Consider the following 15,632-nt stretch of genomic DNA (forward strand, 5'->3'; position numbering starts at 1 on the left):
TTCAAAGGCAACTAGGGGGGTACTCCTGTGGTGGGTTTGACAACCATATTCCAAAACTTATCATAAACTTTCCCTTATTCCGCAAATCCATTTTTCAAATCTTTTATCAACTTTCCAAAAATCAGTTCTCAACTACATTTACATTTGTACCACATACTATTGAGAACTAGCATTCATATTTCATCGATTTCAACCCATTGAATATATATTAAATATAGACATATAATTAGACATTTAAATAATTTCTTATCCACTCTAAAATCCGGTTAATCCCAACTTTACACAATCAAACATAATATAATATAATAAATAAATAAATAATAACCCTTAGAGATCCCATAACTTCCAATATTGCATAACCTTCGAATATCAAAATAACACTCAGGAATACCATAAAATACTGTAACATAAACTTATAATCCAAACATAATGAAAATAATTCACATAACAGTAAAGCCTCGTTTATAAGATCGTTCTTGTATTTCTCGAAGGATGAAACTACCTCGGAAGACTCTCAGTCATCTGAGGGATCAAACTCCCCATATTGGTCAAAAGGGCCCGCGGGGCCCACAACCTCCGATTTCCGATCTAAAAGTTCCTACAAGTTCACCCAAGTCTACTAAACACGTTCTGCAAGTTAAGTCTCGATCGAGCGGTCAAATCGCTCGCAATTGCACGATCGGACGGTTACTGTTTATCCTAAACTTTGAATTATTGAATTGGAGCATCCAGGACTTCAATTCACGATCTGCGAATTCCTACACGATCCTAGAGATGCTTAGATCAACTTATTTGAAAATGAAGTCGATCCAATGGTCCGAGCATATGAAACCTGGATAACGCCTATTATGCGTAATCCGATCGACGATCAAACGATAACCAAATTCAAATCCGAGCACACCGTCGTGCTCGGGACGACATGAGGATCATTTTAGGACTCAAGGACTTGCCACAAAGGGGCCCACTCGCCGTCACAAGCGCGGGCAGCACATGGGTGCCCAAAGAGATTCCGGTGATTGGAAAATCTCCAAACCGCCGGCCAAGACCTATACCTACATGATGAGGCCATTGAGTGGAGCAACTTTTTTTCTTGGACCAACCCCAAAAAGTGACTGGAGATGATCGGAATCGCGAGCCGAAACGGCCAAAACTTTAAGCGATAAAATCCGTTTCTAAACGTAGAAATTAATCTTAAACAACCCAACCATCATCTAAAACACATTGAGAGGATGATAAAGCATACCTAAATCGAAGGATTTGGTGGCCGGAAACTTCGAAACAAACGAAGGAAACTTTACGTAAAAACTGGCCCTTTTTTGGTAAATCCTGGCGACGGCAGCGGCTGATCATGACGACTAAGGGGTCGGGTTGGTAGAGGGAGCAGAGCTGGTTCTTTTGGGACCGGTGCCACCCAAAATGGTGGCCATAATTGGACGGTGGCCAACCAAACGTGACCAACTGTACAGTACGTCGCGAAGGGGGGTTCTGCGCGCACGGGGAGAGAGAGAGAGAGAGAGAGAGAGATTTCAGATTTTTTTAAAATCCTTTTTTGGAATAATTACGGTTTTGACACTGTGCTTCTTTTGATCGTAACTTCTTTGTTACAACTCTGATTTGAGCTCACTACATGTCTACGGACTCATCTCGACATGCTCTATGCAACGATACTACTAAAATCCCCAAATTCTTTCAAGAACAAAAAAGTCAACTTTTAAACCCATTAAAATATTCCCAGGGTAAAATTGTCTTTTACTTGAATACTCTAATAATTAAATATCAATTTAGGATCGGGTTGTTACAGGTAATTCATGAAAAAGGAAAGCTAAGCGGGGACATCAAATGGTTAGTTAATAGGTAGGTGAATAAGAGGCTAGGTCGGATTACTAGTGGTGAATTCATTATCCTAGTGCTTCTATCAATTTGAATCTCATCCTTGTGTTTCGTGACTTTCTACTTGTTTTGTCTTTTAATTTCGTTGGTAATTAAATCATTCTTTCACAAACCCCTTTTGTGTTTACGTGAGTATGCTACGTATTTAATTTCTTGTTTATATAATTAGAGTAGTGAAAGTATTTTGTGAAGTAAATTAGGTTAGACTAATTGGAAGTTGAACTCAATCCTCGTGGGAATGACCTCATATTTGCCATACTATATTACGATTGACCTTGTGCACTTGCGAGTATAATTTGTGTTTATACTAATCTTTATAATCTCCATTTCTCAGGTTGTCTAAAATTCACAACACTACCCTCCGGTCTCCACCTTTAAGGCCTTGTTTGGTAGGCTAGACTAGACTAGACTAAACTGGACTGGATTGGATTAACCTTTCTAATTCTACATTACACTTGAATGGTTGGGATATGACTGAATTTTAAGCAGTTGTTTGGTGCAGTACAAAACCAAAATTGAGATTAGTCTAGACCGCCAATTTTTTTTCTTTTTTTTTTCATTATTATATTCTCATTCCCAAACTAATTACAACAAAATCGATTTTCAATCCAACAAAAAAAAAAAAGAATAAGTCGTCATCTTCAGACTTCTTCCACCATATGCCAACCTATGGAATCAACAATAAAAAAGAAACATAAACTTAATTGAAGAAATTATAAATATCATAAATATTAAATAGCACAAGTATTCTATATAAGTGTATGTTGACAACTGATGTTATCTTAGAGTATATACAAAAGAGAGATTTTTTTCCATGAACGCATCTTATGAGATTATATAAAATAAGAGTAATGCTACTTTTACCACATTTGTATACCACATTCTCATACCATCTTATGTGGTAGATGAAGTGAATAGTCACATCAATTAAAAAGTATCAATAAATCATAAAATAAAAGAAAATGTTAAATTAATTTTAAATGATGTGGTTATCCACCTCATCTGCCACACCGTATGAGAATGTGGAATACAAATATCGTAAGAGTAGCAAATCTGGGATTCATTTTTTAAAAAAAACAAGCTTATATGACATCAAGGTCTAAAATATCGATGGTATCGGAAATATCGGTAGTCCAAAAACACGGAAATTTTGATGGAAATATCGGGATATTATCGATATCAATAAAAATTGAATTAAAACCACGGAAATTGTAAGAAAAATTTGGAAATTTTTATGAAACTTTGGAGGATGTTTATTCAGATAATTATCTATTAGTTTATCACAAAAAATTGGAAGGAAATGCATTGCATGATGGGTTAACTGATTTAAGTTAATTATATAGCGAACTCACAAACACTGTGAGAGTAGAAAATATGTAATAATTAATGAAAGAAGATTAAACACACCATAATCATTTATATATAATGATTTACTGCAATATTTTACACTTTATACATTGCATGGTAAGATACATGAGTGACTTAGTACCACACAGAGTTCTTATGAGGTTCAAAATTTTCACTATCTTCATCATCTCTATGTGTAGAGTAAGTGTATTGTGAAGATTAGTCATCAAATGATAAACCCCCAAAATAGTTTTGCATGTAATTGTTCAAAACAAAACAATATAAATACACACATTTTAGCATATTATCACAAAAACATAAGCAACATGGTGGTTAAGGGGTTGAGGAGTGAAATGGCAAGGGTTTGAATCTCCTTTGTGTGTGTTTGCTTTGTATTTTTTTATTAATTTTTTCCATTACCTCGATATTTTCAATATTATAACGATATTATAGCGATATTTTGACAAAATATTGCTGAAGTGTGAGCGAAATTATCGACATCGATATTTTCCGATATTTTATGATATTATCATCGATATTGTCGATATTTTCCGATATTATCATCGATATTGTCGATATTTTCCGATATTATCATCGATATTGTCGATATTTTCCGATATTATCATCGATATTGTCGATATTTATACGATATGTGTATGGATACGTTCCGAAATATCCGTGACCCAAAAAAACGATAATATCCTCGATATTTTGTCGATATTATCGATATTTTAGACTATGTATGATATCATATATATATACAAAGTTTCTTTTATATTCAAAATGATGAAACCGAGTAAACAAAACTTTTGTTTTCTTCTTTGAAGATAGAGAAGAAACTTCGCACAAGTTAGGAACAAAGCTACTTATAAAAATAAATAAATAAAACCTTTTGGGGTTGGGTTGAGGCTAGTGAAATAACAAAATGATAGTAGGTGAGCGTGAGTTGGAAAAGTTTGCATTAAAAATGGCAAAGTTGGTGTGTTGGATTCTGACCCTGAAGCAATTTCTTGTGTTTGAAAACACAATGTTTTTTTTTTTTTTGGTCGAAAGGCAAATTCATTGAAAACCCACAAAAGGGCAAGGAACACAACCAAAGGGCCAAGCAAGGAGCACCCGCAAAAGACAAACGCAACAACACCAAAACAGGACCAGATCTAACTAAAACCCAGGCATAGGCATAGCATGAAGATCATGATCCCGCCGGAAACAAAATTAAGCTGGCAAAAAGCCAGCAGTAAAACAGAACCCACACCTAACATGTGGTAGCAACACCAAGTTGAAACAAGAAAAAATACAGAAAATACACGCCCAAATCACAAATCTACCACAAAAACCAGTAACTCTCAAAGCAGACCAAAGGCACAGGGAAAGTAACCAAGTAACAGGAAGGAGGTGGTGCAGGCACCAGAGTCGGAGCAAAGTCGCGGCTTGACACACCTTCCGAGGGGTACGCGAGAGCTCGCGTTTAGAGTTTGCCGTTGAAACCGGGTGATGAAGTCGGTTCGAAAGGGAAGTGGGGGGATCTGGGTTCTGGTCATCAGCAACCCAAGAAATCGCATCTTCGCCGGAATCGTAAACACCAACGCACCAAGGGAAGCCCAGCAACTGAAGTGACGAAGGCCAATGGACAGCTCTGTGAGAGATGGAATGGTGGAGATGTGAGGGATCTAAACAGATAGGAGGCATGAAGCCTTCGATACAAGCAGTGAATGCTCGAACGACGTCACCCGCTCTCATCCTAAGAGAGAGCATCGGAACCAGCAAAATGGGAACACCAAATGCCCGAGAGAGAACCTCGATAGACCGCGGCGGCCACAGGGGAAAAGCACCCAAGCCACCGAAACACCACAGCAAAGCCCGGATAAACTAGATCCAGAATAGATCTACCGGAGATGCCAAGCAACAGAGCAACAAAACCACCCTTACCCAGCCACGCACACCCTGTAAAACCCAAAGACAGAGTAGAAGAAAAAGGGAGAGAGGAAGAGAACTCAGGGAGTGGGGGAAGGAGTGGACGGAAGGCAAGGGAAGGAAGGGAGAGGGGGGCGAGAGAAGAGGGGAAGAGTGGGAAAGAAACAGGGGAGGGGGGAAGGGAGGGGGGAGAGCAAGAGGAACTCACCCACCCCCAAAGGGGGTGGCGGCTATAACTCCAAACCTTGTCTTTCTTTCACAGGGAGAGAGAGCTAGGTCAAAAGTCGTTGTCTGTTCCTAGATACTAGATTATAAGCGTAGTTGGTCTCCATCTCAGGGTAAAATGGACCGACCAGATAAGATTGTATTATTCCAACTTTTTATGGAACCCTGAAGCAAAAGTTCCATGCGTTACAAATTACAATTTAGAAAAATAACACCCCTTCACTCTTTTCTGCACATCTAACAAACGCATACAGAAATGCAAAAGCAAAGAAACAAATCAATGGCTGTTCTGCCTGTGGTCAAGATCAATGACACCATTTGAGGTCAAGTAGGGCATGCAGAAAGTGAACCAAGAATTGCAAATTCCTCTCATCGATAAATGTCAAGATTCTTGATTACGTGAAACAAAAGAGCAGCTCCAAACACCTGACCTCCTCAAATGAATAGCTTTGTCATTTTGTATTGGAAAATCCTCAAATGAATAGATTTTCATGATTTTCAGACTGACCATTTCGAAAAGAATCACGATGTAAGAGGGAGGAGGGATAAGATGATTACCTTGCACCACAAGCAACCTCATAATATTTTTCTCTACGGCTCTGTTCTATTTGAATGTTCTTGTTATTTGGAAGTTGAATATGAATTCAAGATTTATAAGGTAAATGCCCTTTTATCCAAGAGAAAGAAAAGAAAAAAAAAACCCAAAGCATTGGATAATTTAGCACATGGGTAAAATGATTTGTAAGTTTAACATTTGAGGGACCCAAAAAAGACATTCTCAAAAAGATCTTTAGTATCTTTCAATTTTCTCACGTTCATATCTCTTGGCATTGCTTCTAAGCTTTTGATACTAAAACTTGACTCTATGTTTTTATAGTGATACAACGGAAGATCTGTTCCTTCGCTACATACACTAGGACTAAACTAGAGCAGAAAACAGATACCAATTAGAACAAACCATTACGAGGATTCAATATCCTTCTTTTTCTCACTTGGGAATTTGCATCTAATAATTGCTGGATAACATCTCTCATCGTCGGTCTCTTTCTAGGATTTTTATCAGTACATCTGAAAGCCACCATAAGCACATCCACAATTTGGTAGATTATATTTGAATGCGGGAGTTCCTCCTTAAGGCTTGAATCAACGATCTGATCAATGTCTTCTGTGTTGCTCCATGCTGACCTAGCCCATCCTACAATGTCAGTTTGCTCTCCAAATGCTGGATCCAATGCCTTCTTTCTAGTTATCAGCTCAAGTAAAACAACCCCATAACTGTACACATCAGATTCCACGCTCGTTGATGGTCTAGATGCATTTTCTGACACAAAACATGGCAGATACTTTAGTTCATTGTATGCATGAATATAGAAACATTGCTGCTGAAAAGGAAACTAGAACCAGTACCTGGTGCAATATATCCAGCTGTACCCACAACCGCAGCGGACAACGTTGATGCAGAAGACTGATCCAAAAGTTTAGCAATACCAAAATCAGCGACATGAGGCTCCATATCAGAGTCTAAGAGAATGTTCATTGGTTTTACATCTCGATGAACTATACAGGGGTCACAATCAAAATGGAGATACTCCAAACCGTATGCAGTTCCAAGTGCTATCCTGGGGCGGACACTCCACTCAAGAGTTGGTGGGGGTTTGATTTCATGTAGAGCATCATGAAGGCTCCCATTTTCCATGTACTTGTACAAGATTAAACCGTGGTCCTTTCTCAACCAGAAGTCTTCCAATTTAACCAAATTTCGATGCCTTATCGTCCCCAGGGTTTGAATTTCTCTAACCATGCTTGAACGCCTTCCTTCATGCCCTGCAAATACAAGCTTCTTGACGGCATAATCTTTGCTTGGAGCCAAAGAGGCCTTATAGACAGTTCCATGGGCTCCTTTCCCAATGATATATTGATCATTAAGATTTTCTGTGGCCTCCATTACTTCCTTGAGTAAGGAAGACAGCCCGTCTTGAGCAGAGACCTCAAGTTCCTGCTCGGTCTTTTTGCGCAAGAGGAACATATAAACCAGTCCATAAAGCACAAAAACAATGAATAATGAAGACCCCAGGGCTGTAAATGCAATTTCCACTTTACTAAGGTCTTTATGATTGCTTGATTGACGGTTGCACAACTTAAAACTGTTGTTTCTTCCACAAGTTGAGCCACATAATGGAAGGTAATTGACACATAGGTAAGGATTGCCCAAAAATGATAATGGGGATGAGTTCAACAGCTTCATCAATGTCTCTGGTACTGAACCTGTGAAGTTATTGTCTGAAACATCCACCTCAGTCAATGAAATCATATGATCAAGAGCTTTTAAAGTCCCTGTCAAATTGTTATGAGATAGATCGAGTTGTTGTAGGCTTGTCAACTTCCCAAGCTCCGAAGGAATCCGACCTGTCAATGCATTATTGCTAAGATTCAATGCATACAATAGACTAACCAATGCTCCAATTGATGAGGGAATTGCACCTGCAAACAAATTTCCACCAAGTCGTAGCTCTATAAGTTTTTCAAACTCTGCGAAGAAACGTGGAATTTCTCCAGTAAAACTGTTGTCACTTAAAATCAGTGTTGATAAATCTGTCCAACTCCTCAAACTCGATGGAATGGAACCATTCAACAAATTTGATCCCATATCAAACTTATCCATTTTGGTACACTTCGAAAGCTGAGGAGGCAGAGGACCAACCAAATTGTTCTCGAAAAGAATCAAAGAACGAAGTTCTTCAAGATTCCCTAGCTCCTGGGGTATACCTCCCATTAACTTGTTTATGGACAAATTGATGGTTGTGAGATTGCTACAGTTTCCCAAGCTAGATGGGATTTCTCCACTAATCTCATTGTTGCTGATGTCCATATATAAAAGTCTTGAATTTTTTGCAAACTGTGGTAGAACCCCGATGAGGTTATTGTGTCCCAGTTTCAACCTGCTCAGACTAGAGCAATTTCCAACATCAGAAGGTATGGTACCTTGAAATCGATTGAAACCCAGATTCAACTTCCATAACTGCTTTCCACGGCAGAGACTTGGAGGGATTTTACCCGTGAACTTATTATTGGTAAAATCTAACAGCCACAAGCTGCTGTTAATCCCCAAAGTTTGAGGTATAACTCCAAAAAACAGGTTGTTGAACAATGATATATTTTTTAGCTGTTTCAGCTCAGTCATCACTACAGGCAGTTCCCCGGTGAGGCTATTATTGTACACAAGGATATGCTTAAGACTTTGAATCTTCCATATGCTAACTGGAATTTCACCAGTTAACCGATTCTCAAATAATTTAAGGTCCTCTAATTGGGTCAGCATCCCCAATTCAGGAGGAATTTCTCCAACTAGTTGGTTTGTATACAAGTGTAGTTCCTTCAAGGATTCACACTTGCCAAGTTCAGGAGGTATTTTTCCAGACAAATGATTTAGAGGAAGATACAGGATTGAAAGGTACTTGAGTTGGTCCAAAGGAAGATGGAATAGTCCCCTCTAAATTGCTACCCACAGCAGAAAATTGTGTTAAATTACTACAATTTCCAAGTCCTGGTGGAATACCTCCACTAAATTTATTGTATGACAAATCCAAGGAAATTAAATTCTTGCAAGTACCTGAACCCAAAGGAATGCTACCCTCAAGACTATTTATAGCCACATCTAGATATACCAGGTTCTCAAGCTTGTTCAGACTCTTAGGAAGTTCTCCTATCAACTGGTTCTCAGCCAAATACAAGTCCTCCAATTTACTACAGTTTCCAATGGATGAAGGAATCACTCCTGAAAACTGATTCTCATATAAATACAGATGCACAAGCTCACTCAGATTCCCAACATTTCCAGGGATGGAACCATTCAAACGGTTACTATACAAATATACATAAGCTAAGGCAGGAATTGCAAACAAGGATTCAGGAAGTTCACCAGAAAAGCCATTTTCATACAAGTTCAAGTTTTCAAGAAGACTACAATTGGCCAATTCTGTTGGAATTTTGCCAGAAAATTTGTTAACACTTAAATCAAGAGTCTTCAAGTACCTAAATCTGCTAATTTCAGGTCCCAATGGACCAGAAATTCCATAACCAGTGAGCTTCAGGGAAACCACATTGTGGTCATTGTCACATTCTATCCCAACCCATTCGCATGGAGTGGAATCAGAAGCATTCCAGCTTGAGGATATGGAAGCAGGGACAGAGGTCCAACGCTTGGAGAGTGACAACAAAGCCACCCCATCAGAGTTCAAACTAGATACATTGGATATGGACACAGAGAAGCACAACAACAACAATAAGAAGAAAATGAACAGATAAAGCTGCATGCTTTCTAATGAGTTGAAGAAAATTACTCGGTAAAGATATGAGCTTTACTGTCAGCAATGCAAAGCCAGCTGCTGTAAGCTCTCAAGAAGACCCAGCATGCAGATTGAACTTGCCTTTGCAAAGTCTGAATGAGTTGGAAGCAGAGTGGAAAATGTAGAGAGAGAGAGAGAGAGAGAGAGAGAGAGAGAGAGAGAGAGGATACGTTGGGTTGGCTTCTCAGTTTGTGCTTCAATAAGAGATTGGAGCAGACTTTATTGTGTTGCTGAGGTTGGGAGCAGACTTTTGTTGTGTTGCTGAGGTTGACCCATATAACTAAAATATTTCTATTGGATTATATGCCCCTAGCATCTACTTGGTGCAAGTCAGTGGGCCCTTATTTGTAGTGGGAAGCAACTCCCAAGAAAGCAGAAAAACAGGGTTATTTTTATTTTTATTTTTGTGAATGGGTTGGGTAATCCAAAAGAAGGGTGGTTTAAAAGAAACATAAATTTCATTGAAGCAATTTTAAATTTCATGGATAGCACAAGTTTTCCATTTTAATACTAAACTCAATAACAGCTAATTGTTTTGAACATAGATCTAAAAAGCTCTATTTATTTCCCAAATATAATTTAAAACATGATTCTTCTACTAGATACTTTAATATAGTTTAGTCAACGCTTTTTTTGTCTTAGATGAAAATCCTTTGACATTTATTACTTTTTTTGTTGTGTCAATTTTATCCTTTGAGATAAATAAGGAAAACATATTGAAAATCTAAATTTAATGCATTATTTCCTTATAATTGAATTCTCAGTTTGTGGTTTTTCTTTTTCTTTTTTTGTCATTTGCTAAGGAGGGGAGGGGGAGTATTAGATTGGGTTGCCTCAAGATTGTCTCCTACATAAATCGAACTCGGGTACACTTGGGGATAGAGGGAGAATTTGACCCATTTTTCCACTAATTCTGCGAAATAAACATTATATTCCCTAAACACATCTCATGAGATGAGATTATTTAAAGTAAAGCTCCATTTAGTTAAGAGGAGCTTATATGACATCAGAAAAGATTTATTTTATCTGTAAAATGACAAAACAGCGAGCGCCTTTTGTTTATTCTTTGAAGATGGAAAGGAACTTTAGCACCAATTGTTTATTCTTTGAAGATGGAAAGTCAAGATTGAACTTTAATTTAAAAAAATTTGTTTAAAAATAGAAAATAGAAAGTGACTAATTTATTTTTATTTTTTATACCATTGGTTGATGAGATTAAGACTTCCAAGTGAAAATACAAAATTATAGTAGGTGAAATAGAGAAGTTTGTTTTAAATGGCAAGGGTGGTTTATTGAATTAAGCTTTTTTATTTTTTATTTTTTTGAAAACACAATCTTGACTTCATACATCTCATGCATAAGATAGGATTGTAATTTTGTAACTTTTTATGGTATCTTATGAACGCAAAAGAGTCTCCTTATTTTTCCTTAACAAATGTTTCGTGTAATTGCCGATTGAGCAACAATCCCACTGTTTTTCAAGAAAAATAACACCCCTTCCCTCTCTTTCGTGCACATCTAACAAACACATACAGAAGTGCAAAAGAATATTTGCAAAAGCAAAGAGACAAATCAACGGCTATGGCCAAAGATAGAGGGAACCATAGGGCATGCAGAAAGTGAACCAAGAATTGCAAAACAATTTCAAAATGTTTCCTCCTTTTTATTTTCACTTTCCAAGTTAATTCTTATTCACAACCTATATTTCATTTCACTTACAAAGCAATTAATGTCACCCCAAGGAAGGACCCATGAATAGTTCAATCATATTTTGCTTCAAACTTCTAAAACCAAAGTATTGTCATGATCCGTTTCCAAATTCCTCTCGTCGATAAATGTCAAAAAAGTCTTATTAATCTTTAGGTGGCTTGATGATCGTGAATCAAAACCTCCATACATAAGGTGTGTCTGACAGTAACCTTGCCTAGTGAAGTAATATTACCTGAAACAAAAGAGCAGCTGCAGACACCTGACCTCCTCATATGAATAGAGCTTTGTCATTTTGTATTGGAAAATCCTGTATATAAACCACACAGCATATAATACCCACCATCTTCTCAAAATTTATGCGTCCAACATCTTGAATGTTAAAAACAGCATTAGTAGCACCTCGCTTAAACGATGACCTATGACTAATCTAAGATTATAGTATGTCGTGGTGATGGAAATGACAATGGTTATGGAAAGGAAAGCATGATAATGGTGTGATTTCCTAAGTTTCCACATCCTAAAAAATTTATGTCATGACATAGAACTGGGAATCACCTTCAGATGAACTGTTGATATAAGTGATCACTCAAACCTATGTAGAAAAAAAAAATGTAAGGCAGCAAGATGCCTATATAGATGGCCATTCCTAATTTTGATGTGCAGCAATTTAATATGAAGCAAAACAAACACAAATCGAACAGATCTGCAGACCCATGCACCACTCATCCTACAGATGATAACAATATTTATGCCCCTTATATCCAGGCATTAACACATACTTCTGAAAAATGCATGTAACAAATACGTTATAACATGGACAAATGTTATGTTCATGATGCCACTATGTGCATTCATTCACATGAGGAGAGATGCTAATGCTGATGACGTGAGGATGAAATGGATGCATGCAACAGCTGCAAGATGCATCCTATCATGTGGTTGTATTTGTCGGTAGCATAAAAAACAGAGTACATCCCCTTCAAGCTACTGGTATGTCATAGCTGGTGGAGCTCCATTGGCAGCAGGGACAGCACCAGGGTGGTTCCCATCTTTCCTTTTCCCAAATGGGTTCTTCGAATATGTATTTATAGGTCAAGGAAAAACACATAAATTACGAATCATAAAAAGGAACATGGACAAGTCACAAGCAACATATATATCCCGTCCAGTGAAGTGGATCAGACTATATATTTGGAACTGTAAGAGAAAATAAATCTTGTTGAGAACACCAATTAGCCATTCATATCTTAGCAAATTAATATCTCTATGGTATACTAGAGAAAAAAGAAATATCACCGTGCTCTACATGCAAACCCTTTACATAAATATCTCTAAGGTTAACATTAAAAAATCGCACACATGACAAACAGCAAATGCAATTCACGAGACTACAAAGTAAGTGAGCACACATGATGACTTTTGCACACCACTAAACCAGAAATACTATACATTTGGGAACCAAGATGAAAAATTATAGCTACTTCTGTTCCAACATATACCACATAAATGAAAAGCAAGAACCTTACGCATTGAACTCGCCAACATTAGATTTAATAACCTATGATGGCAACTTTCTGGGTTTTATGGGTTGAAAGGTAGGGTATTTGAGAATGTGATGGAGGTTATCTTTCTCTGTTATTTTGTAAGATTGGAAAGCATCTTGTAGTTCTACTTTCCGAGGATTGAATTCTTTCTGTAGGTTGCATGTTTAGTTTTCTTCCAGTAGTGCACTCCTTATTCACTAATTTTGCACCACTTCACCTTTATTTCTAATGAATGGTTCTGTTTCTTACACACACAAAAATTCATCCTAGATAACAGTGTTCTGAAATGGTCAAAGGTCACTTGAGTGATTAGCATTTAGCAACTAGTCAGGGCGGTGTCTTCAAGAGAGTCTAGTACCCAGGTAGCACACATTGTAACTATGCTAACCAGTGCTTGCAGAGTGCAATTAATATATAAAAGTTCAAAAAGAAAAAACAAAAGATCAGCCATAACAAAACTTTAAAAGGATATTGTATTCTCATGCCTACAGAGCCCGAACTGGGGATAACAGCACCCTGCAAACTGTGGTGTACATTGGAGGCACTGTTTACATCCTGCATGTATTATGCGGAAAATCCTTTTAGAAAATATAGAAAAAGGGCAGGTACTCAAAATACATATCTCAACATGAAAGGTTAATGACCAATGCATAACTACTGAATAACCATTACTCACTTCAAACTCAATGAAGCAAACAGTATGCCTTTCTTGTCTCAAGATCTTCATTTGCTTAAATCCAGGTTGTCTGCAAGACCAAAAATCATGAAATAAACAAAAGATTATCCGATTTAGTGGACATCTTTACTGTGAAACAAAGAGATGAAACACATTGCAAGATAAGCAGGGATGAGATGTTCATACGAGTTGAAAAGGCCCCTCAGTTCTTCCTCATTAATGCTCTCTCCAAGATTGCCAATAAATAAGGTATTGCACGGTGGGTTATCTTTTGTATTCTGCATGAATCACAAGAAGCATCACAAGAAAAGAACAAATTATGAGCTTCCTACCACATCACTCATCATGAAAAGCCAACATTCAGAAAGAAAAAAAAAATTGACAGATCTGAAACAACAAAATTACAGCAAACATGAAGAAAGAAATTGGGAAACACAAACAAAATAAGCTACATAACACTAACACTAAGTAAGAAAAATTCTTTGAATTTTTAGTACAATAATATGAATAAACATATGGCACAGTGGATTACCAGAACAGGTACATAACTACTAGGTGCTGGTACAGGAGCAGAAGGGGGCATTGGTACTTGAGGAACAGGATAACCACCATATGGATCATATGGAGGAGGTGGTGGGGCCATATACCTGGGCCACATAAACAACATTCACATGAGAAAATGTGATGTATCTGGAAAGGGAAATATACGATCCATTGAGCGGCAGAAATGACTGAATTTTTTTTTTTCCAGAGTATATATTTTCCCTTCTAATATACACCGCTTTTTAAAAGAATAACAACAATTCAGGCAGGAAAGTAGATGAGCAAATGTTCAATTACCCATGTGGCCCCCAAACAGGTGGTGGAGGAGGATGAAAAGGAGATGGACTGCTATAACCAGCCTGTGTGTAGTCACCACCAGTTCGCAATCGTTTACTTTGATCATAAGCATTTGCATCCGCTACAATTCCTACAGTTTCCAACTCATATTAGCGCATCATAACACATTACATTCAAACTCCCAACAGCTAACTGGAAACCATTGACATTATGATCTGAACTACCATAGTGTGGTAATGATTAACAGAAGTCACAGAACCCAATATTTGCACATTACTGAAAACAAGACTTCTCTCCTTTTGCAAAATCAAAATCGAGTTTGAAACAAAAGCCATTGATCACTCCACATGCCCTATGAATGTAGATCATATTTTCTGGACTAGCTTCCTCACAACATATTGAAAACAAATAAACTCTCCAATTCAACTCAAAACAGTAACAAATTGCACCTCATCCTCACCTCTTTTAACAAAAAGATTCTTCTTTGCCATCTCCGTGTGCAGCACCGCCTTTGACTCCGAATCGAAAATCATACCCTAAACCGCAAAATCCAACAAAAACTCGAAACTTGAACATTAAAAAATAAAAATGATAAAACATAAGAAAACCATAGATAATTATACAAAGCTAACCTGAAGGGCGTCTTTGGCAGCAATGGCTTGCTGAGCAGTGGAAAAGAGAGCAAAACTCATAGGCTTCTCGCCTTTGTGGTTGACCTGGGAGGCCTCGTAACCCGGCAACCACCTCAACAGGTTCTGTATCTCTCTCTCCTTTACATCCTCGGGTAGACCCGTGATGAAAATGGTCCGGACCTCGTCTGTGGCGGGCCGGTTAGGGTTGTCGACGAGGTAGTGAGGCGGAGGAGGAGCGACAGCGGTGACTACCGGAGGAGGCGGCGGAGGACCGGCTGCCGGCGGCCATTGCTGGTGGTATGGGTGGATCCCAGCGCCGGCCATGTCGATTTGTACCCAAAACCCTAGAGAGAGAGAGAGAGAAAGTTGAGATTTTGCGAAGGTAAAAGTCGAGATTTTGGAATGGGTTTTGCCGCGAGCGCGATTGGGAATCGCCGAATTGGGATTGTGGAGAACTGTAAGGAAGTAGAACCTCTACTTCACCTACCTCACCACTTAACCATGTGAT

General features: G+C 38.1%; 1 protein-coding gene and 1 pseudogene across 2 annotated transcripts; both read right to left on the reverse strand.

Moving 5' to 3' along the window:
* Nucleotides 1-6,066: 6,066 nt before the first annotated feature.
* Nucleotides 6,067-11,320, reverse strand: LOC110772820 (uncharacterized; annotated as a pseudogene). Its single transcript, XR_015834487.1, has 3 exons — nucleotides 7,858-11,320; nucleotides 6,784-7,782; nucleotides 6,067-6,697 (listed from the first exon to the last, which is right to left on the reverse strand). The product of XR_015834487.1 is annotated as an uncharacterized LOC110772820 (transcript).
* An 805-nt stretch (nucleotides 11,321-12,125) lies between these two features.
* Nucleotides 12,126-15,592, reverse strand: LOC110772804 (RNA-binding (RRM/RBD/RNP motifs) family protein). Its single transcript, XM_088250325.1, has 8 exons — nucleotides 15,125-15,592; nucleotides 14,953-15,028; nucleotides 14,493-14,622; nucleotides 14,185-14,299; nucleotides 13,839-13,930; nucleotides 13,653-13,722; nucleotides 13,445-13,531; nucleotides 12,126-12,509 (listed from the first exon to the last, which is right to left on the reverse strand). The coding sequence occupies exons 1-8, from the start codon at nucleotides 15,446-15,448 to the stop codon at nucleotides 12,417-12,419; spliced, it is 987 nt and encodes a 328-aa protein (XP_088106451.1). The 5' UTR covers nucleotides 15,449-15,592; the 3' UTR covers nucleotides 12,126-12,416.
* Between the last annotated feature and the right edge of the window lie 40 nt (nucleotides 15,593-15,632).

Source organism: Prunus avium, chromosome 3, assembly GCF_965620075.1.
Source record: "Prunus avium chromosome 3, drPruAviu1.hap1.1, whole genome shotgun sequence".
Lineage (NCBI taxonomy): Eukaryota > Viridiplantae > Streptophyta > Magnoliopsida > Rosales > Rosaceae > Prunus > Prunus avium.